General features: G+C 34.8%; 1 protein-coding gene across 1 annotated transcript in view; it reads left to right on the plus strand.

Moving 5' to 3' along the window:
- Positions 1-25171, plus strand: part of CSMD3 (CUB and Sushi multiple domains 3) — a 595264-nt gene that overhangs the window by 477073 nt on the left and 93020 nt on the right. Inside the window, exons 33-42 of the mRNA XM_036400790.2 lie at positions 943-1056; positions 1871-1966; positions 2837-3040; positions 7383-7507; positions 9786-9882; positions 10843-10947; positions 15904-16022; positions 18035-18104; positions 20296-20412; positions 24719-24928. Coding sequence (XP_036256683.1) covers positions 943-1056; positions 1871-1966; positions 2837-3040; positions 7383-7507; positions 9786-9882; positions 10843-10947; positions 15904-16022; positions 18035-18104; positions 20296-20412; positions 24719-24928 — 1257 coding nt within the window. The remainder of the gene's footprint in view (positions 1-942; positions 1057-1870; positions 1967-2836; positions 3041-7382; positions 7508-9785; positions 9883-10842; positions 10948-15903; positions 16023-18034; positions 18105-20295; positions 20413-24718; positions 24929-25171) is intronic.

The raw sequence follows: 25171 nt of genomic DNA on the forward strand, positions 1-25171 counted from the left end.
CAACCAGAACCTAGTAGGAACACATTGGAATATTTATTCCAAAATGTCTAACCTGGATAATGAACAAGAAATGCTTCAATTTATTTTTAGTTGTTCCAATACATAAAAATATCTGACTGCTTCCACCTTTATACATGTATAGTTCCTAAGTCATTTTCCCCTCCACTGCTTATAGTATTGGATATAAATGTTTTCTAGGTACTAGGGTCAGAACTAACCCAAAAATTTATTTTTCTTTTTTTTTTTCCCACTGATTACTTGTATTGAAAGGGAAAACACCTTTAATTCAAATGGGCTATGCAACCTTGCATTGAGTTGCTCCACTAGAATGACTTTAAAAATAAAGATTTTTGTGATTCAATAGATTATTCTAAAAATTGTTTGTTGCCTTCAATCAGTTGCTCATTTATTTCAAAAAAGCAAAGATGTATGGAATGTTACTATTCTTAAAAAAGGGAAACATTCCAAGGTAAGTTACATTCCAAGTAAAAGTTACAGAGGTTTATCAACAAAATTAATTAATAAAGCACAGCCTATAATGCTATGCCTGGAATTATAAAGGAGAAAATTGCACTGAGAACTTAGATGTGTGGTGGAGGGCACAAAATCTGAAAGTAGAAAATAATTCAATAGCAGTAAAATTGTTTTGTTCTATAGTTATTAGAATCCTTTAATGATTATATGTATTTGTAAGGCTTCTGTACCTTCATTGTCACTTTTAGATGTACTTTCATCCATTTACTGTACTTTAAATTGTGTGAAAAATAACCTACATTCAGCACCAGGAGAGGTGATGTAGTTATTTTTAAAACCATATATTAATATATATTTTGTTCTCTCTCTTTTTTTTCCTCTTTCTTATTCTATTCCATGTGTTTGGCTTTGTGTTTTTTTGTCTTGGCTACTGGTGCCTCTTCCTTCTTTTCCTTTCTATTTGGTCAGTTGTTTTTGGCCAGTTTGTGTTTTTCCAGACATCACTCCATGATGTTGTTGAAGTATATGATGGCCCAGCTCTTCAGTCATCTTTGTTATCCTCTCTCTCAGGATCTCATTCAGGTATCATTTAATAGAACTCTCAGTATATTGTTATTTACTTTTTTAAAATCAATCTAGAAAGAAAATATATTCCAAAAAAAAAATAAAGAGAGAAAAAGGATTGTCGTATTTGCTTGAATTCATCTCAAGCAAATATATGAAATCCACATTTTGAACTAAACACTTCAAAATCTTTGCATCGATGAATGAAATGGAGTATAATTGCTTTTTTTTTTTTGCCTTTTTAAAATTTTTGATATTTAGCTAATATTTTGGATATTTAGGACTTCTTACTCTGTGCCTTTTTTGGCTTTATCTGAAATAGGTAGTACATATTCTAAAGGGAAAGCAAGGCATATTAGTACCAAAGTAAAATTAAATAGATTAGTTATATGTTGAGTCTATTTAAAGAGGTTGGGGGCTTGGGGGTTTTTTTGTTGTTTGTTTGTTTGTTTTTTTTCCATTTTGATTTAGGTTTTCTGTGGGTTTTTGTTTGGTTTTTTTTTTGAGGGGAGTCTGTTGTGGTGTGGGTATTTGTTGGTTTTGTTGTCATTGGTTCATTGGTTTGGGGTTTTTTTTGAGGGGAGTTGTTTTTTTGATTTTGGTAAAGGAAAAAGCAACAAATATTCTTAGTAACTAAGATGAGTTTTAACTCCCCTTTCCTAGAAGGACATAATACTGTCAACAAAAAATATTAAAATTGCATATATCTTGCAAAGTTTACTGAAGCATAACGGGGTTTGGAGAGTATTATTTCTATCTCCAAAGATGTTGACCGGTGTTTTCTTTGGTAAAAAGTGTCTATGATAACTTTGTATTTTCATTGTTTGAGTAGGCGAATCCCTTCCATTGAGCTCGGGGAACCAGATCACAGTCAGATTTACCTCAGTTGGACCAGTAACAGCTAAAGGATTTCATTTTGTTTATCAAGGTGAGACAACCTAGGGAAATGTGTACATTTATTCTGTTCATCATAGTTTGTAAATCATCAGAGAGGAACAGACTGAGAATGAAGAGGAAACTAATAGCCTTTTAACTACAGAAAATTGTCACTATTTCTACATGTTTTGAAAAATGTTTGAAACTATTCTTTTATCTGTATTTTAAAGCTGAGATCAAATACTTAAGAAACATAAGAGGGGTTCTAAATTTAAGAAGAGAGTTACACAAAACTGCTGGTTTTGTTTGCTAATCTGATTGACAAATATTACACCCATCTGGATGCTCTAACTGCTTTATCTCCCAATTTAAATATGAATAGCTGTAAATGTTATTACCTGTGGATTAAAAATGATCTTACTGTTATTGAGATATTTTTCTTGGTTTACATTATTTGCCTGTTTATGGGTCAAGTGGAAAATTTTATATACCAACACTTGCAATTGCAATTCACTCTTTCATTATATATAAATCCTCATCTGACAGTCAGAACACACATTTAGAAAACCACATGAATAAATGTAAATATCTGACACAAAATGTTATTTTGAAACCCTGTATTGGTTAAGTATCTCATGGTAGTATTTCTTATAAGTGTCATTTTTGATAGGTTTACATGTGGATTTTATGCATTACTTCCAGTCTCAGCAAGGATATCAGTGCTATGCTCTCCTAAATAGTAACTCAGACATCAAAAGTGAGCAATCTCTATTGTGAAGATTCATTTGGGTATTATGGAAATGTTCTCAGCTGGGAAATAGCTGAAAGTTTCTTCTAGACATTTTAAATATTTGTGATTCAATATCTGTATTCCCTCACCAAACTGAAAATTTAGAATCCACAATTCTTTGTATGTTCACAGCTGTTCCAAGAACAAGTGCAACACAGTGTAGCTCTGTGCCTGAACCAAGATTTGGGAAAAGGATTGGAAATGAATTTGCAGTTGGTTCACTGGTTCTTTTTGAGTGCAATCCAGGCTATATCCTCCATGGCTCAACAGCAATTAGATGTGATACTGTACCAAATGCATTGGCACAATGGAATGATTCACTCCCTACATGTATTGGTGAGTTCCTAAGGCTTTTTAATATAAATAATTACTGCTTAAAGTGTGGACTAGTCTCCTGTTGAATATGTTTATTGTTTGTCATTGGTATAGTATTTTATTCTTGCTTACTTTATTTTACTTCCTTTTTTATTCAAGGTTAAGTTTTATTCTCCTTTCTATTCTAACCTTTCTATTCTATTTCTATTGTAACCTTGCTGTGAACTTTCACAAGTTTCATGAACATGCTCTGCTGCCATATTTAATGTGATAGCTTCTCTTGCATTAACATCCCTGGAAGTTCCTCTTCTGAGTATCCCTCTTTAATCAAGAATCAGAAATATTAGTTTGTGCCATGACTTCTCACAAGACTAAGATGCTTTTACACTGCAGATGTCTAACAAGATATTGCAAGCTTTTAGGAAGAACACCATTATATTAAAGATTTAGAAATACTTACATTAAGATTTTGTTACTTGTCAGGAAAAAGCCAGTATCTTTTCAGATCAGAAAACATACTTTTTCTGGTTCTAGTCACTTTGAGATTAAATTCTCCAATTAAATTCATAAATTAACATGCATCCATTGATATTTATAAACTGACTTGGACCAACTGGAAATCTAGTAATTGTAATGAAATTCCCCACTTTACTTTTCCTGATAGGGATCAGAAGTTTTTATAAAAAATATCATAACCCGTTGCAAAAATGGCATTATTGTACTGACTCCAGCAGAATACATAATCAGAGGTTTAGGTGAGTAGATGAAAAGAAAAGAAAGAACATGTTTTCGTTAGGCTGATGTTTCATCTGCCATGCTAACCAGCTGATGATGCCCAGTAGAGTATGAGTGGTTTTTAGTAAATTATAAGATTATCTCCAAAATATCAAAATACTGATAGAGATCAAGGCTAAGTATCACTGGGGTACTATTGATAAAATATGATTAATCAAGTTTTAAACAAATAATGTTGCTTTAGACTGTTTCAGGCATAGCAATAGAACCACAATTTCTATATCAATAAGAGGGTGAAGTATATAGCTCTATCTATTTTAGTTTCATAGATTACAGTTTAATCAGTAGAATTGGGCTACTTTTCCCCTTGAATTACATTCCCTTTGGTTTTTTTTCAGTTATAACGACTTGACTAAGTGTTGAAATAGTTCTTTTGGACATTTATTACAATGCATTACTGCTATTTTAATACATTATTTAGTCTATGAAGAGAAAGCTATCTGTGTCTAGACAAGCTCAATTGAGGAACAGTTACAGTCCACCTTCTGTGTGAAAATTCCTGTGTCAATAAAGGTGATAAAACACCTATGAGATTAAACTAAACCAGTTTAATAATTGAAGGGGTAGACGTGACCATATTAAATTGCCTTAATTCTAGTGAGTGTTTTAATATTACATATTCAGATATAAGACATATAATCATTGAATCATAGAATCATTAGGGTCAGAAAAAACATCCAAGATCATCGAGTTCAACCTTTGATCAAACCTCACCATGTCATCTACAGCACAGCACAAAGTGCCACGTCCACTCTTTTCTTGGACACTTACAGGGGTGATGACTCCACCACTTCCCTGGGAAGCACATTTTAATGCTTAACCACCCCTCCTGTGAAGAACTTCACCTGATGTCCAATCTGAACCTCCCCTGGCACAGACTGAGGCAATGTCCTCTTGCCTTACTTGCATGGGAGGAGAGCCCAACTCCTACCAGGCTACAACCTCCTTTCAGATTGTAGAGTGATAAGATCTCCCTGAGCCTTCTTTACCCCAGGCTGAACAGCCCCAGCTCCCTCAGCCACTCTGATGTTGTACGCTCTAGAGCCTCTGCCAGCTTTGTTGCCTCTTTTTGGACTTACTGCAGCACTTCAAGGTCATTCTTGTAGTACGGGGCTCAAAAATTAACACAACACTCAAGGTGCAGCCTGGCATCAACCATTCCATTTGGTCATCCTTTTATGAGTAATTGCGTAAAGACTTTCAGTGGCAATAGCTTTTAATTTATCCATGTAGTTCCAAACAGACTCAATTAATTTTATGCCACGCAATATGTAGCTACAATATTTATTATTAAGATAAGTTTCATTCTATCTATTTTCTAAATCCTCATATTTGCAGCTCCTGAAGCCCCTTCAGTAATTAGTGTCATGGTTTGACGCTGGCACAATGCCAGTGCCCCCATGAAAATACACTCTCCCTGGTTTCTGCTGTGAGATGTGACCAGGACTAAGCAAAGCAGGCCCCCACTTAGAAATAAAGAAAAGAAAACTTTATTAACTACACCACAACTATATGTAAATAGGAACACACAGGAAAAATGAAAACCTTACAAACACATTTCCTCCTCCCCCCACCAAATTTCCAATATGTCTATCCCCCAAATTTCAACTCTCGGTCCAGCACCACACTTCAGACAATCAATCCTCAGTTCATTAAGAGGAGAGGAGTCCTTCTTGTGCCATAGGCTTCCTCTGGAAACAACGTTGAAACCTTGTGTGTTTTCATGTCACTTGTGGCACCGCCCGGAGAACATCTGCCATCGTGACCTCTTCCTTTCATGTCCAGTGCTCTCACCACTGCACATGGACCAGAGCTGCTCCTAGGGTCATCTTTTAAGGATGCTTTATCCCGTTCCAAAAAGAGTGCAGTCTCACTTTTGGGACACTTGTCCCCCCCAGATTTCACCCCCTGGGGCCGAGGGGTACCAACACTGAACCCTCTTGGCTCTGAGTCATTGCCTCCCCCTGGATGCAGTCTCTGTGTCACAGGAAACATGGTTCTGTCCATGGCTATAAAAGAAGAGTCCAGTTAAAACCACTCCATCATCTCTTCCCACCTAAGATTCTTCTCTCCCGACATCTTTCACTTGCCCAGACCTTCATCACACTTGCCCATTACACTTGCCCATTTCCTTCTTCATCTTCCACTCTATCTCTCTTTTAGGAAAGGTTAATGTTCTGTAAAGTTTTCATTGTCCAAAAAGGGGTTAAAAACTCAGGGTCTGCCTGCCCGCAGAGTCCCACAAGGGGCTGGAAACCTTCTTGCTGCCCTTCTCTCTTCTCCGCAAGCTTTCAAGGTGGCACAGTCTCTCTCTCTCTCTCTCTCTCTCTCTCTCTCTCTGTCTCTCTCTCTGTCTCCTGGTGGGGGCTGCTCGATGCCTCCTGGTGCTTCTCTCTCTTCCACCCTTCCACCCCCAGGGTCAGGCCTACCTCTCCCGGCTGCATGGCTTTTCCCCTCCCGCCCAGCCAGCAGCTGGGCCGGGAGAGGTCTGACTTGCTTCCCTCGAAGAAACCAAGAGGGCTTACCCTGGGAGTGCTCTGCTTTTAACCCCTGTGTTCTCAGAGGTGTATCCAATGTCCCCAGTGGCCACACCAGGTGCCAATATTCAAATCTGAGCACCCATTGTTGTGACCACAGCATCCCAGAAAACCCACTTCCTCTCAAACCACAACACTTAGTGATGTTGCATAGAAGTGATGCATTAGCTTTTAATGGACTTTATAAACCATCTCATCAATCTTTTCCTTCAACTTCAAACATACCAACAGAATATCCATATGCAGATTAAGATGTAATATTATTTGTCTCCGTTAGAGAGATATAGACAAGATGTATTCAAGTTGAACATTCAAAAGAGAAACTTGATGGTACTTAATGTATCTGTCCTGTTCCATGCATAACGCTTTTATTAATCCGTGAACAGATGTGATGAATGTAGTCTTGCAAGGATCTTGTAAATTCTTTACTGATGCAGTAGATGCACAGACTGTGATGAAATAACTCACACAAGCACACAACAGTCAAGGAGTTGAGACTGGTGTTAATAATTATTTAGAGGAGCAATATTAGAAAGAATGAATGAAAAAATATTAGAAAGAAAGAAGAAACAATGTTATCTTTTTTGTGACACTTTTTATCTTTTATAGTTATACAATACTTATAGTTATACAATACAATATATACAATACAATACTTTATAGTTATACATTACAATACAAAGTATGGGTTTTTCATACTTCAACCTAAGCCTTAAAAAATGCTTTATTTTTGTAAGATTACCAGGAGATAATAGAATGGATTTCACTCTGTAAAGGTCAAATAAACAAGGGGAGTATTAGCATGATTCTGTCAGGTAGGAAACTGACATAATTCTAATTTTCTTCTACTCCTTTTTTGGTCAGATAAAGGAAGAGTTTTGAGATATAAAATTTTATTTTCCTGAGGCATATAGGTATTTTTTAATGTAGCATCAATTTAATATGTTTCCAGCCATAGTACAAGCTTTTATAATAAGTCTTCTCATTCTAAGCTTTATACTTCTTTTCTTCCCTTATGCATTTCCTTTCAGTGCCCTGTGGTGGTATTTTAACAAAGCGCAAAGGGACCATTTTATCTCCTGGTTATCCTGAGCCTTATGACAACAATCTGAATTGTGTGTGGAAGATCACAGTACCAGAGGGAGCTGGGATTCAAGTAAGTTTACTTGCTATTTGCTTGCTACCATCATATTTAGAACTGTTTTTCCTTATGCTAAGGATGAAAAGATCTATCTGTACAATATTTCTAGCTCATTAGTGATTCTGAAAATTGACTTTACTGCACATCTTTTTAATTATGCAGTGATTGAAAGTTATGGAATTCTTAAAAATCTTAAAATATGCACTTGTAGCCTTTTACTTAGAAGAATATCACCATAACTTCCAAATGTATTTCAATAAATCAGTGACTCCTTATAAGCCAAGGGAAATAGAGAGCCTTCCTAGGAATTCTTTTTTGCTCTCCCCAGATTTATATGTCTCCTTTCACACAGTGAAATTAAGTGAGTTGCTTTCAAGGGCAAGTTATACATGTTATCCTAGAAACTCTGCTATTTACTCTATGTTTATGGAAGTTCACTGTGATGTAAAGATGCTTCATTATGTTTCAATGTGAGATAGGAATTTATTCTTTTAAATAGTTTCAGAGTTGTTGCTAACTTACATTAATTAAGAACCTCATAGAACACACAGTAGGAAAGTATCCATTAAGCTTAGTCATGCCTATCTCTAGAGCTCACGAAAGAAACTGACAGAAATCTGGTTATTGCACAGGCAGTTGAATTTAATAAATTAGAACTTCTAAGCATCATCTGAACAAATTCCTAGCAAAATGCACATCAAGAAATCATGATAAAAAGTTTTCTATGTCTATCCTAGTTCAAAATATAGCTGCTGTAGAAAATGAATAAAGAGCTCAGTTTATGTAGGTTAAGACTTAATAAAGAAAATCTGAAAAACTCTTCACAGTGCTTTAAAGCTTTTTTACAAGTTTCATTACAAAGTTTTCAATAATATTTAATAGCCTAAATCAGCTTTGAGATTGATTTTGAGAAACACTACTTGATTTAAAGAGTTGACTAGGACAGCTGACAGGATACTTTGTTCTGTGCATTTCTTATACTAGGAAGATAGTTCAGAGGATTTAAATTAGGCAGTAACTGTCCTCCTGATTTAGGCCATCACTGTTGCTTTTTGAAAGTGCTTATCTCTTATCACAGGCTGCATTTTTCAGAATCATGAATGAGGTGATTAAATTAATAACTTTGATTTCAATTTAGGTGTTTACTCTTCATGATATTCTTTTGCCTCAGAGTTGTAATAAACAAAAAGATATATTTACTGTCTCAAAGTATCTGAAGCATGCTAAGAGTGAGGGCCTCTTCACTGCTTCACTTAAGAAAAAGAAATCTGTTCACTATTGTATCTGACCAATTCCTACAAAAATAGGTGCAGTATTTGAGGTCCCCATCCAAGAAATAGATAGCAAAACTGAACATTTCTTTCATGTAGAACAAGGTCCAAGTCATCTATTTCACATAGAAAAATGGCTTCATGATTTATTTTACTGGAACTAGTGTTTATTTCTTCTGTTGCAATTATTTAATTCTGGGGGGGAAAATTGAGGCAAAAGAAGCATTATTCTCTAACTTAATGACTAAGGCACCCCTTTTTGAGGGTGGTTGGGATTTCATCATGCCTCTGTCTCTTTTAAAGCTTTTCAGTAAACAGTTAAAACAAACAGAAACTCTCCCCTACTAATCAGGAACAAGAATCTGATATTTCTCTACTTTGTAAGGTGTGATTTCACTATATGAGAACAGGTATGGCCTCCTGCTTGCAGTTTATCTCCTTACCACTTTGCATCTCCGCATGAGTGGAAGAATATTTTCCCCTCTGGAAGAAAGGAAGTGACTATTCTGCCTTTTGTTCGTAGCATGCTAGTGACTGCCCCTCCTCAGGAGATGAGTTGGTGATGAAGGTAATCAAACACAGCAGTTTTCTCTTACCTGGAGGCAGAATTTAAAATGGCAAAATAGATGAAGCATCGTGCATCCCTGTGGGATTAGTTTAGAGAAAATAGAGAGAAAAAACCTTCATGTATTGAAAATACCATGTTTCATCTTCTCCTCAATGTCCTCCAAACAAGAGAAGCATATTCTATACCCATCTGATTTTCATGGCTATGTGACTCTTGACAGAGGTAATATGTGGTTGTCACTAAAGGTTACAGGATTCATAGTTTGAATTGGCAATCAAATAAAAAATAGTTGCCATTTTATTCACTTAATGATGATTTTCCATTCTCTTTGACAAGGGGAGCAAGACAACTTTTCATGACTGAGAGAAACAGAGGCTACAATTTAGAGTCATCTTTGAGCTTGAATAAAGAGGGGAAGAAGTTTATGTTCTTTGCCTCACATTTTTCTTCATAGGTGCAAGTGGTGAGTTTTGCCACAGAACACAACTGGGATTCCTTAGACTTTTATGATGGTGCTGACAACAATGCTCCAAGGCTTGGAAGTTATTCAGGTGACTGAGAAGATTTTACAATAAATAGTTCACAGATTCAACTCTTTACTGCAAACACACAGCTGTTTCTGTGTGTGTAAGCATGCTTGAGCATAGTATGTGTGCTTGTTTCTCTTATAATTAGCAATAGGTAATACTAGTTCTGTTTTAATCAGTCATCACTTAGCAGAATTTCATAAACCTGTATATTTTCAAATGTTAGAAATTAAATAACACTCAGAGGCTTCAAAACTAGACCTCTCTTAATCAAATTTTTTCCTCAGACTTGTAGCTGGGTCCAAAAATACAGACCTCAAAAATAGATATCTCTTGATATTGTATATGAAAAAAGGATGCATTCTTTATCCTTATTTTAGACAAAGAAGACAGTTCTTTTTGCTTTACTTTTCCTTGTTATCTTTTGTTTTCTTTCATTATAATAAATACGTGTGTATTCTAAGAGATCAGAAGTATCCACATTATGTTGACTAGTGCTTAAACACAAATAAATAGTCCATCACATTTCTAAGAACAGTCCAGCAACATATTTTCAGAGCTGCTTGATATATTATTTTGACATAATAAATAAACATAACATGACTGTTATGTTTAGAATCATCCTGGAGACACAATTTGCTCTTGCTTTTAAAAAGACCCTAGTGAATATTTCTCCTTTTGTAGATAAAAGCAAGTAATATAAATTTATATTAGCCTTTCCTTGTCTATTGTTCATGTCTCTGATATTGTGGTGCACTGAGAATGCAATAAAACTTTTATAGGGACAGGTATTTGATAGCATCCATGATGACAGAATATTATGGAATTGGTTATGTGATCTATCTCCTGCTCCCACCCTCTCCCTCCCTCTTTCTCTTTTTCTCTCCTTAATTCTGTTTATATGCATACACAGACATCACACCCTTAGTCTACATTTATGTCACTTTCTGTGCTTTTCAATAATATTTTGAATTCTCTTTTCAGGAACAACCATACCTCCACTTCTAAACAGCACATCAAATAATTTGTACCTCAATTTTCAGTCCGATATCAGTGTTTCAGCTGCTGGATTTCACCTTGAGTATACAGGTAATTCAGAAATGTTCAATTAATAACGAGCACTTGCTGGTTCCAGGCATCAGTTCTACCTAAACTATAGAAGAAAGGAATATTTATTCCTATTACACATAATGAGCTACATACTGTAACTTCAAAGTCATTTGTAAAATTCTCATTTAAATCCAAGTGAGCAAATTCAGGCCTGAAAACTGTACTATAAGGACTGTGAAATTTAGTTTGTCTTGCTTTCATCCTTAAATTCCTTTTGCTCTCTGAAAAACTTTCTGAACCTACAGCAGACAGAAATAAATGCAGATATGCTCATGTGGCAATCCTAATCCATTGTGTCCAGTGGAGCCCTGGTCTCTTCCCACAGATGCCACCCTTGCAGCTCCACACCCCAGCACTCTCTGCCAAAATCTACCAATTATGCTCAATACAATAACATATGTACTGTACAGTACGTATGTGTAGGATACAACTAGTCACCCTTGGCAAAGAGGAGAGATGGAATAATCTGAAAATAGCAGTTGTGCATCTTAAGTGAGAAATGCCTGCAGGTTGGTGAGAACACTGAATTATTTTAAATGGTTTTTATTATTGCTGAGTACACCTCCAGTGGAAAAGGCTGTAGTTATAAACATACTTTCTGTCTGAATGACTTTGTCTCAGATGACTGACAGGAATTCTGGCAATCACCAGCTGTGTGGTTCCCTCTGCTTATATTGGTTCTGGTGTCTGATCTGCATAATTGTGTCACAGTTATTTCTTGTCAGTTTTACCATATGCAAATCCCATGCTCTGGTTGTCTGATTAGCCAGTTGGAGAACACAGCCTAGCAAAATTACAGCCTGATTGCTTGTCTATAACTAAACATTAATTATAGGTAGAATTATCCTGCCATTTCCTTGAAATGCAGATAGTCTCTCAGCCGCTTACAACTTCAGATGAGAAAAAACATCAGGAAGTTATGAAAATGAGATAAAATTAGACTGAATCCAGTGAAATTGAAAAGGCACCTTTGTATTCCCACATGTCCAAATAATATGTGTAATATGTACTGCCCATGTACAACTTCCACCTTTAAAAAAGGAAAAGATTAACAGTACACTACTTAAAGTGTTGGTCCATGTCAAGAACAATAACCAAATATGTGTGTATGGATTTATACAGGGACGTATGTATGAATCTGAACAAAAGCAATATTTTCTGTGTGTACTTTCACAGAAAATTATTTATTCAGGAAATAATACTGATGTCTCTCAGTAGATAGCCAATTAACCAGTAGCTCAGTGAAATATACTGCTTTGCAAGATAAATGATTAATTTACTTTTCTTGTGTAAGTGATAGAGATATGTGATTAAAACGTCATTCAGTCTCTTGTGGTTTAATCCAGATAGCAGCTAACCACATAAAGCTGCTTGCTCACTTCCCTCTCCAAGTAGGATGGGGAACGGATTTGGAAAAAAAGTCAAATTTGTGGGTTGACATAAAAACAGTTTAATAGAACAGAAAAGGAAGGGGAAATAATAATGATATGCAAATAAAACAAATAATAATATTGAAATAAAATATACAAAAACAGATGATGCACAATGCAGTTGTTCACCACCCACTGACTGATACCCAGACAGTTCACAAACAGCAGTCCCCAGCCAGTTTTCCCCTTAGTTTATATGCTGAGCATGGGTCATATGGTATGGAATTTGTTCAGTTGGGGTCAGCTGTCCTGAAACCTTATAGTTAGTTGCTTAGTGTGGATTTCGAGTCCTAGGCTCCAGCTGTTTCACTGCTGGAATCCATGACTCTTACTCCTCCATTATTCTCTAAGAAACACATAGTCTCTATTACCTGTGAAAGCTTATGATTTTTTTTTTCCATCTGTTGTTCAATTGTTCTTCAATAAGAGACTGTGGAAAATTCTGTACTGAGCTGAATCATGAATTTGGTATGGGAGATTAAGCTAAAGGACAACTCTTTGTCATCATTGCTAGGAAGAAAACAGAAACTGTGCTTGTGTATCTTTTGGATTTTTGTCTCTTGCACTTTTCTACAACAAATAAGATATTTGCTTGCAATTCCAGAACTCACAAAACTGCTGTATTTATGAAGAAATTTCCCCAGAAAGAAGGGGATACAGAGTTGCTCTCTTCAATTGTCCTGGTCATATCTGACTCTCAGTCAGCAGTTCCTGCTCTAAAAGTTGTGATTATGTTTATAAAGATAGTTAGTAAATGGAAAGTAATGGCCAAATTTTAATGTCAGTGTTTCATAAATTTATTTCATTTCATTGGAGCACATGCTGGCCAAGGACATATTGAGGAGTCAGCTGAATTAAAGTCTCAGTCTTTGAAATATTAGGGCATGGTTCTCATGCAGAATCACATCAGAGTTGAAGACTTATATTAAGTCTTATATCAAGTGAGCTTGCCATAAAGATTGATTTTGCCCAATTTTTACTGTGTCTTCCAAGTCTATTTCACCTATTCTAGGAGGCACAAGTCTGAGAGGAAGTATGCCCCATTTGCCAAAATGATTACTTTTTCATTTCAGCAAGAGATTTCTCTAAGAAGGCTTCATTCTGTTTCATTTCCAATATCTCTTTTCATCCCTCCTGAATAGTTTGTTGTCCTGTCTGCTAGGGATTATTTTTTGAGCTTCTGAAAAATCCAAATGAGAATATATAAGTAAAAGAAAACAAAAGGAACTTTATTTGTTGAAGAAATATTTTAACACAAGTAAATGAGAGTTTGACATAAAGAATTAAGTTTTCATGTTCTGAAACTGAATAATGTTCTTATCTATAATGTTTTTTCTATAATATTTTTGCTTCTCTTTTGAATTCTTTAATTGTTATTTTATCCATAAAGTTCATTTTCTGTATTCCATTGGACATCTTAAATACAAAGATATATATTGCATTGAAAATACATGATATCACCTGAACTTTTCCAACAAAGAATGCCACAGAATGATTTGTTAAACATTTCCATAATGTTTTTATGTTTTTACACCACTATAATTTTTTTGATTTATTGCTCATTTTCTCTAACTAAAGTTTTGTATTATTGAAAATTTCATTGGTAGGTTTTTGTATTGAGCGTCACAGGAGCTGCTGGAGAAGGGCAAGACAGCATCAAATAGCTTCTTTTTCTTTATACACAATTCTTCTTATCTGAAAAGCAGAAGATACTGGAAGTATGTTTTCAATGAATGCCTATGTTAAAATCTCTTTTTATTACCATTGGCTATGAAAGTTCAATAATTTAACACATTTTACTGTGAGAGTAAAATAAAGAAAAATAAAAATAAAAAAATAAAATAAAAATTAAAAAAAATAAAAAGTAAAGTAAAAAAAAGAGTATAAGGTAGTTCAAGAAAGTATTCATGCGCCACAAATAAATCAATAATGAACAGACTGCAGTTTAATATATTTATGAGCACATTTTTATGACCTGAATAAATATAACACTCCAAAGACACAAGCTCTGAACTAGTCCTCAGCTGGGAAGATGTCAAAATTTGTTTGAGTTTTTGAAAGGTATTGTAGGCATTCAGACTATATTATTTTCCCAAATATTATTTTGTTAGTTGAAGTGAGAGACAATAGGATAAATACCTGTGAATGTGGTTTGGGCTGCTAAGATCGCCTGAGAAAGGCATTTAGATGAAGTCATTTGCCTTTGCATGGCCTGACTATTCACAGAGTTAGGTTATGTACTTCAGCTGAAGGTTCAGTTTTTGGAAACTAAAACCTGCTAATTCTTAGTTTAACTGTTCAAATCAGATAATAAGCAATCATCTGTGTAAGCCAAGCACACTTGTTATTTTGCATTTGTACTTTGTGCATTTCCTGGATCACATTCTAGATGTCTGAAATGTAAAAAGTGGATCTAGGTCCATCACTCACTTTCAAAACAGGTTCTTTGCTCTTCTCTAGTTAGAGAACAGAAAATAGAATTTGAAGACTAAAAATTTTTGTTAGCTTTCATCTTTCATATTGTATAAAAATGCACTCTTTTAAGGTGGTAGATTTTATTAGTGAGAATCTTACATGAAGTGATCAGTTACTTCAGTAAGTTTTAAAACAGGCAGATTTTGATAGTATTCTGAGGTAGTAGGTAGCCATAATTGAATTCCACAATGTTTCTCTATTATCCTGTGCACTGATGGCCAGTTGTGTAATAGTCCTTACTTCACAACTAGGCCTTAATTCCCACATTAGGCAAAGAAATCAACTCAGTTGATTATACTTTATACTTTCTTACATTCCTGGACCTTCCTGGATAGATGCAAGGAAAAAAATTTTCTCTTTCTGATGACCATGAAAAAAATATGTGGCATCTTGTCAAACAAGCTTCCATTGCAATCAGAAATTCAAAATATCAGTGTTATAGCTCTATTGGTACTTCTTTAAACATAACCGATTAGATGAAGTTGGATGCAAATATTTATTCTCTCTGTGTGTGTGTGTCTGTCTGTCTGTGTGTGTAAATGAATGAAGGAGTTGAGTCAGACTTGTGGAGGATGGAATGCTGGAGAGCACTTTTACTTTGCACTGTTCTTCCAGTGTTTTGCAGTTGATGTATTGTTGGCCAGCCTCCCCTAGAACACATGCTGGTAAAGCAGAGCAGAGGTGTTCCTAGTGTGAATGATAAAGGTTGTAATTACAAGTAAGACTGGAGGTAGAAATTAATAAGTCTGTGCCAGGAGATAGTGGAATTTTAGAACTGAGACTGCAGGTTGGAAAGTGTTTGTTGCCACACCAATCCTTTTCCTTTACTCAGGAAAGAATATTTTTTTCTCCTTATATACAGTAGTTCTGAAATAATATGCTACTTGTCCACAGACAACTGCTGTTTCCCAAGAGCAACCAAAAGGTTATCAACACAATGTGCCTATGTGTACACTGTAGACAGTCCTATGCAAATCTAAAAAACAATTTTATGTTCATTAAAATGACTAAACTTCTCTATTTTTCTCAGCTATAGGTTTGGACTCTTGTCCTGAACCGCAGACCCCAAGTAATGGTATCAAAATTGGAGACAGATACATGGTTGGAGATGTGGTGTCTTTCCAGTGTGACCAGGGTTATTCTCTACAGGTAAGCCAAATTTCCTATTCCAAATGGTGCCTTTCAGCTCTTTAACATGGTTATGTTTGGGCCTGTCAGTACAAAATGGACACTGAGCTCTTCAGGAATTGTGTTCACACGATAAGTTTACAGGACTGTTTTCTTATCTACCAGATAGTGAATTAGAAACTACCAAAAATTCCATCACAAGTGTATGGCTTTGTGCTTCTTCTGCATTAGTAATTATAGGTTGTTATGTATTGTTGATAGCTTCTTTGATAATTACTGCTGAACAACTGTGGCAAAATTAATATAAAATAACTTGATGAACAATTAACAGTATTTCTCTATGCACAGGAGGAAAAAGAAAGTAAGTAAAGAGGGGAACTAAGAATAATTAAAGGGAAAGAAATAATTGCTTTTCTTAGTAAATCAGATAGTGTCAGTTGTTTCCTTGCAGTAATTTCTTGGGGTTTTTTTCTCCAAAATGTTTACCAAATAGGGGTGTATTTTTGCCAAGTAAATTTCCAATGTCCTTGCACTAACAAAAGGTATATCCAGGGGAAATGTAGTGATTGCAAATCACCAGTAGGAACTTGTCTGCCTGTAGGAAAGAAGATCAAAAACTTGTACAGTTATGCCATAGAATCAGATCCAAAACCAAGTATTGTTTTACTTAAGACTCCCCAAAAAGAGTTTGTTAATTCTACAGTCTTCCTTTATCTAGGTCTTTGAGAGCCAAAAGGACAGAAAATGATTACATTACCCAAGCACTGAAAAAAAGAAAAGTCTTATAGGGAGAAAATAATTTCTGCCTATAACAGCACATTATGAACTGCTAATGGAGTTTTGGAAACTTTTGGGGCAAAATAGCAAAATATGCCAGAATGACCAAAATGCCATTAATATCAGTCTCGCCTATAAAGTGTTGGTGTCAGAATAACTAAATGAAGTCTTAAAAATGCTAATAATTTCAAATATTTATTTTACATAATTCTGTGAAAACCTAGATAGAGGGTTTCTATGTGCTGCATCAAAAATAGAAACTGAATTATATTCTTTGACAAAAAAAAAAGGCCTAGTTTATGTATAGTGATCGAAATAAAGTAGTCCTGTCTGCTTCCAGATTTCAATTGCTGTTTCAATTTGGGACCTGTATCCCAATCAATTCTCCTTCAAGATAGAATTCCTAGTTATGCCAGCAGATTTCTAGCATTTCAAGAACAGATAAAACACATGTTCCGTGATTGCAACTCTGAGAATGACTATTGAAGTTTTCTTCTTATGTTGCCTGGTTTTAACTGGCCACTCTTGGAAACAGCCTGAGAAATATTTTTTGCTTCTTTGCTTTAATTCCTACCTTAAATACAAGTGAACAGATACGTCACAGTAAAGGCTGAAATAAAGAAAAGAAAAAATATAGAAAATAAAGAATTTAAGAGCATAGACTGTGCAAACACCCAAGTAAAGTTTCTTCCCATCATACAGTTTTTCTGACTTTTGCTGTCTGACTAGTTGGTTTTGGAAGATATCCCAAGTACAGTTTTCTCTTAAGATTTTCCATTTGTGTTTGCTTTCTCTGGAAGACAGTTATAATTACACGAGGCTGATGAACAACACAGAGGGTGTGTCTATGATGAGTTTAGAATGTAAAGTCACCACTTACATAATTTATATGGTATGTAAAGTTTCATCATGTTCAACACCTCATGGGCATCCATACTATGCAAACATTGCTTCAGTTAGACCTGTAGTTTCCAGACCCTTGGTTTACACTGAAACAAGCATAGGATTCAGCTGGACTCTGTAATAGTAAAAGAAATAATATTAATAGACACCATCATGTAGTGAGCTAACAGTCACAGTCTTCTCTGCTCTGTTGAGGGCATGATACAATTCACAGTGTACAATGTAAATATAATACCTTTTTGTTTTTGTGCATTTTGATGATATTTTAAATTATACATTCTTTTAATTGAAATACTAATGTGCTGTATATCGTATATTTTTAATATGAATTAGCAAATATTGTGTCATTTTAGGGACATTCACATATCACCTGTATGCCTGGACCAGTAAGAAGATGGAATTATCCCATTCCAATATGTTTAGGTATGTTCAGCTTAAATAATTTTTCTTAAATATACCAGAATAAGGAAACCAGAAAATTCAAAAATAATAGACACATGTAGTGGAAAGAATTGGGAGAACTGGAGGAACTTAATTAAATGTGAAAATGGTCAAATTAAATTAGAGATTTTCAAAGGCTGCTGAACAGTAATGTTGGCAAATCTTTCCTGAAATGTCCAAGCAATAAAAGGACAACACATTGTTCCTTTCAACCCAAACTGTTCTATAATGTGATTCTATGTGTTCTAGTCAGATATATCATCAATTCATTATCAGGGATGATACTTCCAGAGACTTCTGCAACATGGCTAATTTATTTAGGATTCATTTCCCCAGAAGAGTAATGGCAATTGCAGATGATAGGAATAACATGATATTTTCATCTCTAATGAATTCAAAATAAGCATGTCTACTGAATTTCAGAAGATACATTATTTTTCAAGTTAAATTATACATATGTCCATAATATTATTGGGAAAAGCACTGAAAACCTATCAGAAACCAAAATGAAACCTGTGAAGTGTGTTTAAATATATTCTTTTTATATGATAAATAAATGTGAGGAATGTAAAACTCCTTCTAGTTGTAAGCTTTTTCACTGCATATAAATGCCTTTTTGTTTGGGTTCTCTAACAATAAATGTTATCTGGATTTGTAATCTTGAATGTATGGAAAGCAGGATGCTGTAGATCTCATTAAAGATTTTTTTGCTTTGCTTTTCTTCCAGACAGTTAATGTATATCCTCTTGAGCTGCTTCACATAATCCTGTTCTTAATCCTGTGGGGTGTTAAAACCTCCTGTGAGGTACTGAGCTCCCTCAGCTTAGAATTTATAAATATTCAACAAGATTGAGATATTTGTAACAATTTTTTCAAGAGTTAGTGTTCAGTTTTTGTCATTATGCATTAGCATATAGTTAGGAAGTCTGATATTATACTTGCACTGCTCTTGGTAAATTCTGAAGATAAAGATGCTGTGCTAAAATTTTGGTGACCTTTTTTTCATATATTTTTCCTTTTTTTTTCAAGTAATGATTTTTTCTTGTGTTTCAAATACTGTAGCAAATTTTACTTGGACAAAACTTCTAAACAAAATTCTGTTTATCATAATTTCCAGCTTTAAATGTAAAATGGATGTCTAAGTAATTTTATTTACTGTTGTCATGCTTGAAAACAAAAATAAAATTAAGATATTCATTTAGCTCAATTTCTGGAAGTATATATATGTTTACTTTTCTAAGTTTGTTTATCTCATTTTTAGAACAAAAGGATACAAATGCAGTTTTTAAAAGGCCTCTTGAATCGCTTATAGTACAAAGTCTTTTTATAATACATTATCTTATATTATTCAGGTGCTCCTTTACAAACAAGCACAATTGTGTCAGCCCTGCTATAAGCTGGCGTGTGCTGCTTGCCTGTCACAAGGACAGTTCTGGTAGACAAACTGCAGAGTAAGCATTAGGGAAATGATGCTGGTGGAAGCACAAGTCATATGTGGAGTGGCTGAGGCAGCTGGGGGTGTTTAGCCTGGGTAAAAAGGAGGTTCAGGGAGATGTTGTCACTCTCTACAGCCCCCTGAAAGGAGGCTGTAGCCAGGTGGGGTTGATCTCTTCTCCCAGGCAGCCACTGTCAGGATGAGGGGACAGAGCCTCAAGATGCACCTGGGAGGGTTCAGGTTCAACATCAAGGAAGAATTTCTTTAAGGGAAAGGTGATCAGGAATTTCAGATCATTTCTTTACTTAATGGGCTGCCCAGGGATATGGTGGAGTCACCATCCCTGTGGGTGTTCAGGAAGTGGCTGGATGTGCAGTTTAGTGCCATAGTCTAATGGGCAAGGTGATGATAGTCAAAGGTTGGACTTGATAATATTGGAGGTATTTTCCAACCTAAATGATTCTGCAATTCTGTAATCTGTTCTATTTTGAGTGTATGTATCCCCCCAAGTTAAATCTATGCAACTCAGAGCTGATACAAAGTTGCAAGGTACTTACCTGTAAATTAATTTCTAACAGATATTTTGTGGTAAAGACGTGTTTGTGTATTTGTCAAAATATAACCTAGGTATTATTATATTATTAATGCTGTAAGGATCTTCAATGTTATGGATTGTTTTTTGTTCATTTGACTCCTTTGAAAAATATTTTTGATTTTTTTTTTTTTTTTTTTTCTTAGCACAATGTGGTGGTGGCATGTCAGACTTCAGTGGAGTGATTCTCAGTCCAGGGTTTCCTGGCAACTATCCTAGCAGTTTGGATTGCACATGGACAATAAAACTGCCTATTGGGTTTGGTATGTGGTGTTTTATGGATTTAAAATTGCTTTTTTATGGGTGCAAAACACTGAACATAGATTTTAAAGTATTGTTAATCTTTATGCCAGCAAAAACCCACAAGTAATTATAATTCATTTGAAAAAGTTAACAAAATCTTAAAAGAAATATTTAAAATAGAAAAGTTACAAGGTTCTTGGTTTTTTATTTAATATATGCCATTTTCTGATAAAGACAAAATTAATTAGAATTCAGCACAATTTTCTAACTTTACAGAACTGATTTATCTTTTTGTGAAATCATAAACCAAAGAAAAAAAATAGCTATCATGAATATTTCACACCAAATCAATTTAGAAGTTAAAGCTACATTTTAATTAATTATTTTATCATTAAGCTTCTTTGCATATCCTAGATGAAACTCAAAGCAGCATAGAAATGTAGAAGCCTTCCCACTCAAAGTAGAATTGTCAGAAACACTGGATCAAGCCCATGACTGGTGGAACTGTCTCACTGGGGCTGCTACTCACCTAATCCATTCCCAGGCTGTAACAGATAAGGATGTTTTACCCCAAATGTAGAATTTTGCACCTCTCTTTGTGCAAACCTTTAAGAAGCATTTATTTACTCAGTCCTTAAGTTTTTTAATGTTCTTCAGACAAAAATTGTGTCATTTAATATATCATCTGTAACCCCTAGTTTAGGATCCTCCACACATTTGTTGAGGATGCCTGCTCATTTTCCAAGTCTCTTCTGATGACATAAACCAGTGTAAGCTTCCATAGCAACCCACAGAATATTGTGCTTGTTACTGGCTGCCAACCATTGAATGGCTGATTATCACCCTTGGAGCCTCAAAGTTATGTTAATTTTTAACTGACTTCCTTTCCATTCATCAAGCTCATGTATGTTCAGCTTTCAGATGAGAATGTTGTAGACCAAGTCAAAAGCCATAGCAGGGTGAAAGTATATTATATACACTTTTCTCCCTTTGTCAATTTAATAATAGAAGGATATGATGGTTGATTAACTGTTATTTTCTATTAGAAAATCCATGATAAATGCTCCTAAGTGTCTTTTTGTCTCTTATATGTTTGGAAATCACCTCCAAAAAAACAAGCTCCATAATTTTTCCAAGGACTGCAATGAACCTGTAGTTGTCATTTCCCAGGTCCTTTTTGTTGTCTTAAAGGTGAATATAAATTCAGACTTTTTCAAGTTACTAGAACTTCTCTTATTTCACTATGGTTTTGTATAGATACTACCAGCATTTTAATTACATTGGCTAACACCTTGAGCAACTTTGGGTGGATCCTATGCATATTTTATTGTGTAAATCATTATTTGAAGCCAGCCAATAGAGTTGTCCCATCTAATTTTTTATAACATGTGGCGCTTTTTGACGAGCATGTGCACTTGGATTTTTTTCTTTATATGCTAGTTGAATGGTGTGCTGGTTTTCTTTGACAGGCCTTATTGTTTTCTAATTTATACTTGCCATCTTCTGCCATATTCTTTACTTGACAATTCAGAATTTCTGGGTCTTACAGAATGAGTGTGACATCCCAAATAGCATTCTCCTTTGCATAGGTTCAGATTCTTTCCCTCCTCTTTTTAAAATAATTTCTGTGGATTTTTTTTTTTTAGAAATCCCTAGTTCACTTATGATTTATATGAAAGCCAATTGTTCTGCATGGGTTGTTTATATTGAAAAATATTAAACGTTCTGTAACATTGACTTAACCAAATCTATCTGGGGGAAATACATTATATTAAAATGGGGATTTCTATATAGAACCCAATTTGTTTCTTTGTATTTTGTTCAAACACACAAGATTACAGTCAATAATTGATTTTTTTTTGTCTTAGCACTTTATAGAAATAACATTGACACTTTAACTCTGCCAATACCTGAATTTTTAGATAGCCTGATGGGAAAATTTGTAGTGCTTCATTATGAGTCATAGTGCTGTCTAGAATCACAAATCAATTTCTGCTTGTTAAGTTATCAAAAAAAAAAATTATAGCAGTAGTAGGTACATTATTTCTGGATCAAATCTAAGGAGAAAAGAATGTTCAGAGCTATAAGGGAACATGATATTTTGACAGATGATTCCAAAGACATTTGCTAATAAAGAAGAGATAATAAAAATCTGAAATATTGCTTAAATTTCAAATTTAGCAAAATGGTATGTTCAACTGCATCCAGAACCTGCTGTCTTTTTATCCCAAATACATTGCCATCTGCCTCTTCCCTCACTTTACTGCTATCCTGTCTCTCTTCACATACTGCCTCCTTACTCCATTTTCTTTGCTTGCAGTCTGCCAGGTTTATGTGTCCAATAATTCTAACTTAACTCTTCAGACTGCTATTTACACTCTACATTGTTTACATACTATTTAGTTTGACTTCCATTAGGCAGGAGATTGAGCTACTGAAGTTTTGGAAACAGTTTCTTGGATAAGTAAGTTTAACCACCAAAATCAATAGCTCTGAACTGCTTTGTACCAATTGAAGCTTATTCACTGGATTTATGAACTATTTTCCAGTTCATGTATAGGAAAATGAAATTATTCATTTCCTAGAAGAAAACTAAAGCTGCACTGATTGAAACATGCTTGATTTTTTTACCTTTTTTAAGTGAGATATGTTTGAAACTAAATTCAATATTAAAATAAAATTTCAGTGTAAAAAATAAAAATATTACTTTTGAAGGAATGATGGCTAAAACTGGTTTTAGTGATGCTGTGACTCTGATCTAGTGGAGATATGTCCAACTCTTCTGTGTAGTAAATAGAAAAAATCAAAAAAAACATCATGGGAACCTTCTATAGACTTTCACTTGTTTAACTCTTTTTAGAAAGGCTTTCTCCCAATTATAAGTTACAGATCATGAGCTTCTCCACTCTATATTAGCTAATGGTGTAATGTTTTTACCAAGGACACTGTTTATTTGCATATATAAATATATTAACTACTCTTTCAAGCAGGATGTCCAAACTGCAAAAAGACACAGGAAAAAAAATAAATCAGTCTAACAAGCTGAAGTTTCAGACAAATAGAGGCAGGTGCTACTGGCAGAGCAAGGGATGAATACTTCTGAAGATTGATATGGTTCAGAAACTTGAAGAGAAAGACAGTGTAATACAGAGAGCAGGATGGTTTGTGAAAATGTATTTATACTTTTGTATCAAAGAAAGTTCATGAAAGAGAAAAAATCTGACAGCAAGGTCACAGGAGCTGGCAGCTGTTAATGACAGCTTAAACTTTGGATAAGTGTATGGCTCACAGGATCAAATGAAAGGCCAAAGTATCATGATAGAGAAAGAGCAAAGATTGAATATAGCTTGGTTCTCTGTGTAGGAAATGTTTGGAAGGCTGACCAAGTCAAAGAATGACACTTAAAAATGCTTTCTTATCACTTATAGACTGTCTTCAGATAAAGCAAAACAGAAATTATCAGGGTAACAGTAATTGAATTATGCACATAACTTGCATATGAAATGTTTCATGCTTCAGAAAATCTTTTATAAACTTTACATAATATCTGAGGGGAAAGTTCTAAAAGACAGTGAGAAACACTATTTAGGTATTACAGTTCAGGACTTACAAAACTATTCATGACTTTCAATAATTTATCTGACATTATATCTTTTACTTTCAGTTTTATATGAAATTGTGTTGATTGTCTTTGACAGAAATACCAGTAGGATTCAATCATCTTTCTAGTGAAACTACTGCATTATCATGCCATAGTTGCAATAGATCCAGCAAACTGCAAATTTTCCTGGTTTTAACTTATATAGAAAAATGTTATAAGCAGGAAAATGTTTAAGAGCCCTATAATTATTCAGTGCATAGAATTTTCTTCTCAGGCTGCATAATTTTTGTAATACATCACCAGACTAGGAGAGATAACTTGCTAATAGATAGTAAGCTGCCCTCCTATTTCTTACTGAACCAAATAATCAGAATTTTTTTTCACCAAAACCGTCATATACCACAGTGTGTGTGTGTGTAACACTCACATGTGTTTCCCATGCACTCTGCTTTCATGAATCCTTGGGGTACCAGCAGAGGCTCTGCCTGCCTGATACTCTGAGCTGGACCTGAGGCCTTTCTGCTCACCATCTAGTCCAATTTAAAGATTGCTGGCAGATGTGCACCCCACACGCATCAGAACTGTGAAATACACAGATGCTTGCCAGGTAGCACATAGATTTCCACCTGGTTATTTTCTGCAATTATCAGTATAAAATGAACACACTTTATTTTCCCTCCTGGTTTTGGTGCTGATGGTGTTTATTTACTGACAATGTTTTTCAGGTGTCCATTTGCAATTTTTGAATTTCTCAACGGAGACCATACACGATTACTTAGAGGTTAGGAGTGGATCTACAGAAACTAGCACTGTTATTGGAAGACTAAGTGGCCCTCAGCTACCAGCTTCTCTGTTCAGCACAACTCATGAAACAAGCCTATACTTTCACAGTGATTACTCACAGAACAAACAAGGATTTCATATTGTATATCAAGGTGAGATTTGGACATTTTAATGAGAGAGAGCAAGGTGGCTATTATAGATTTTATGGAGTTTTGGGGATTCCTAAAAATAAGTATGAAAAATTCTATGTGTTTCAGTGCCAAGCTTTAAACATTGAGATAAAACAGAAGAATTTAGAAAGTTAAGATGAAAAAGAACAATTAATTGCATATTTTTTCATTCAAATCAGGTAAATGTCAGCAAACACATAATTGCCAATATCTGAAGCTGACTGG

Source organism: Molothrus ater, chromosome 1 (genome assembly GCF_012460135.2).
Source record: "Molothrus ater isolate BHLD 08-10-18 breed brown headed cowbird chromosome 1, BPBGC_Mater_1.1, whole genome shotgun sequence".
Taxonomy (NCBI): Eukaryota; Metazoa; Chordata; class Aves; order Passeriformes; family Icteridae; genus Molothrus; species Molothrus ater.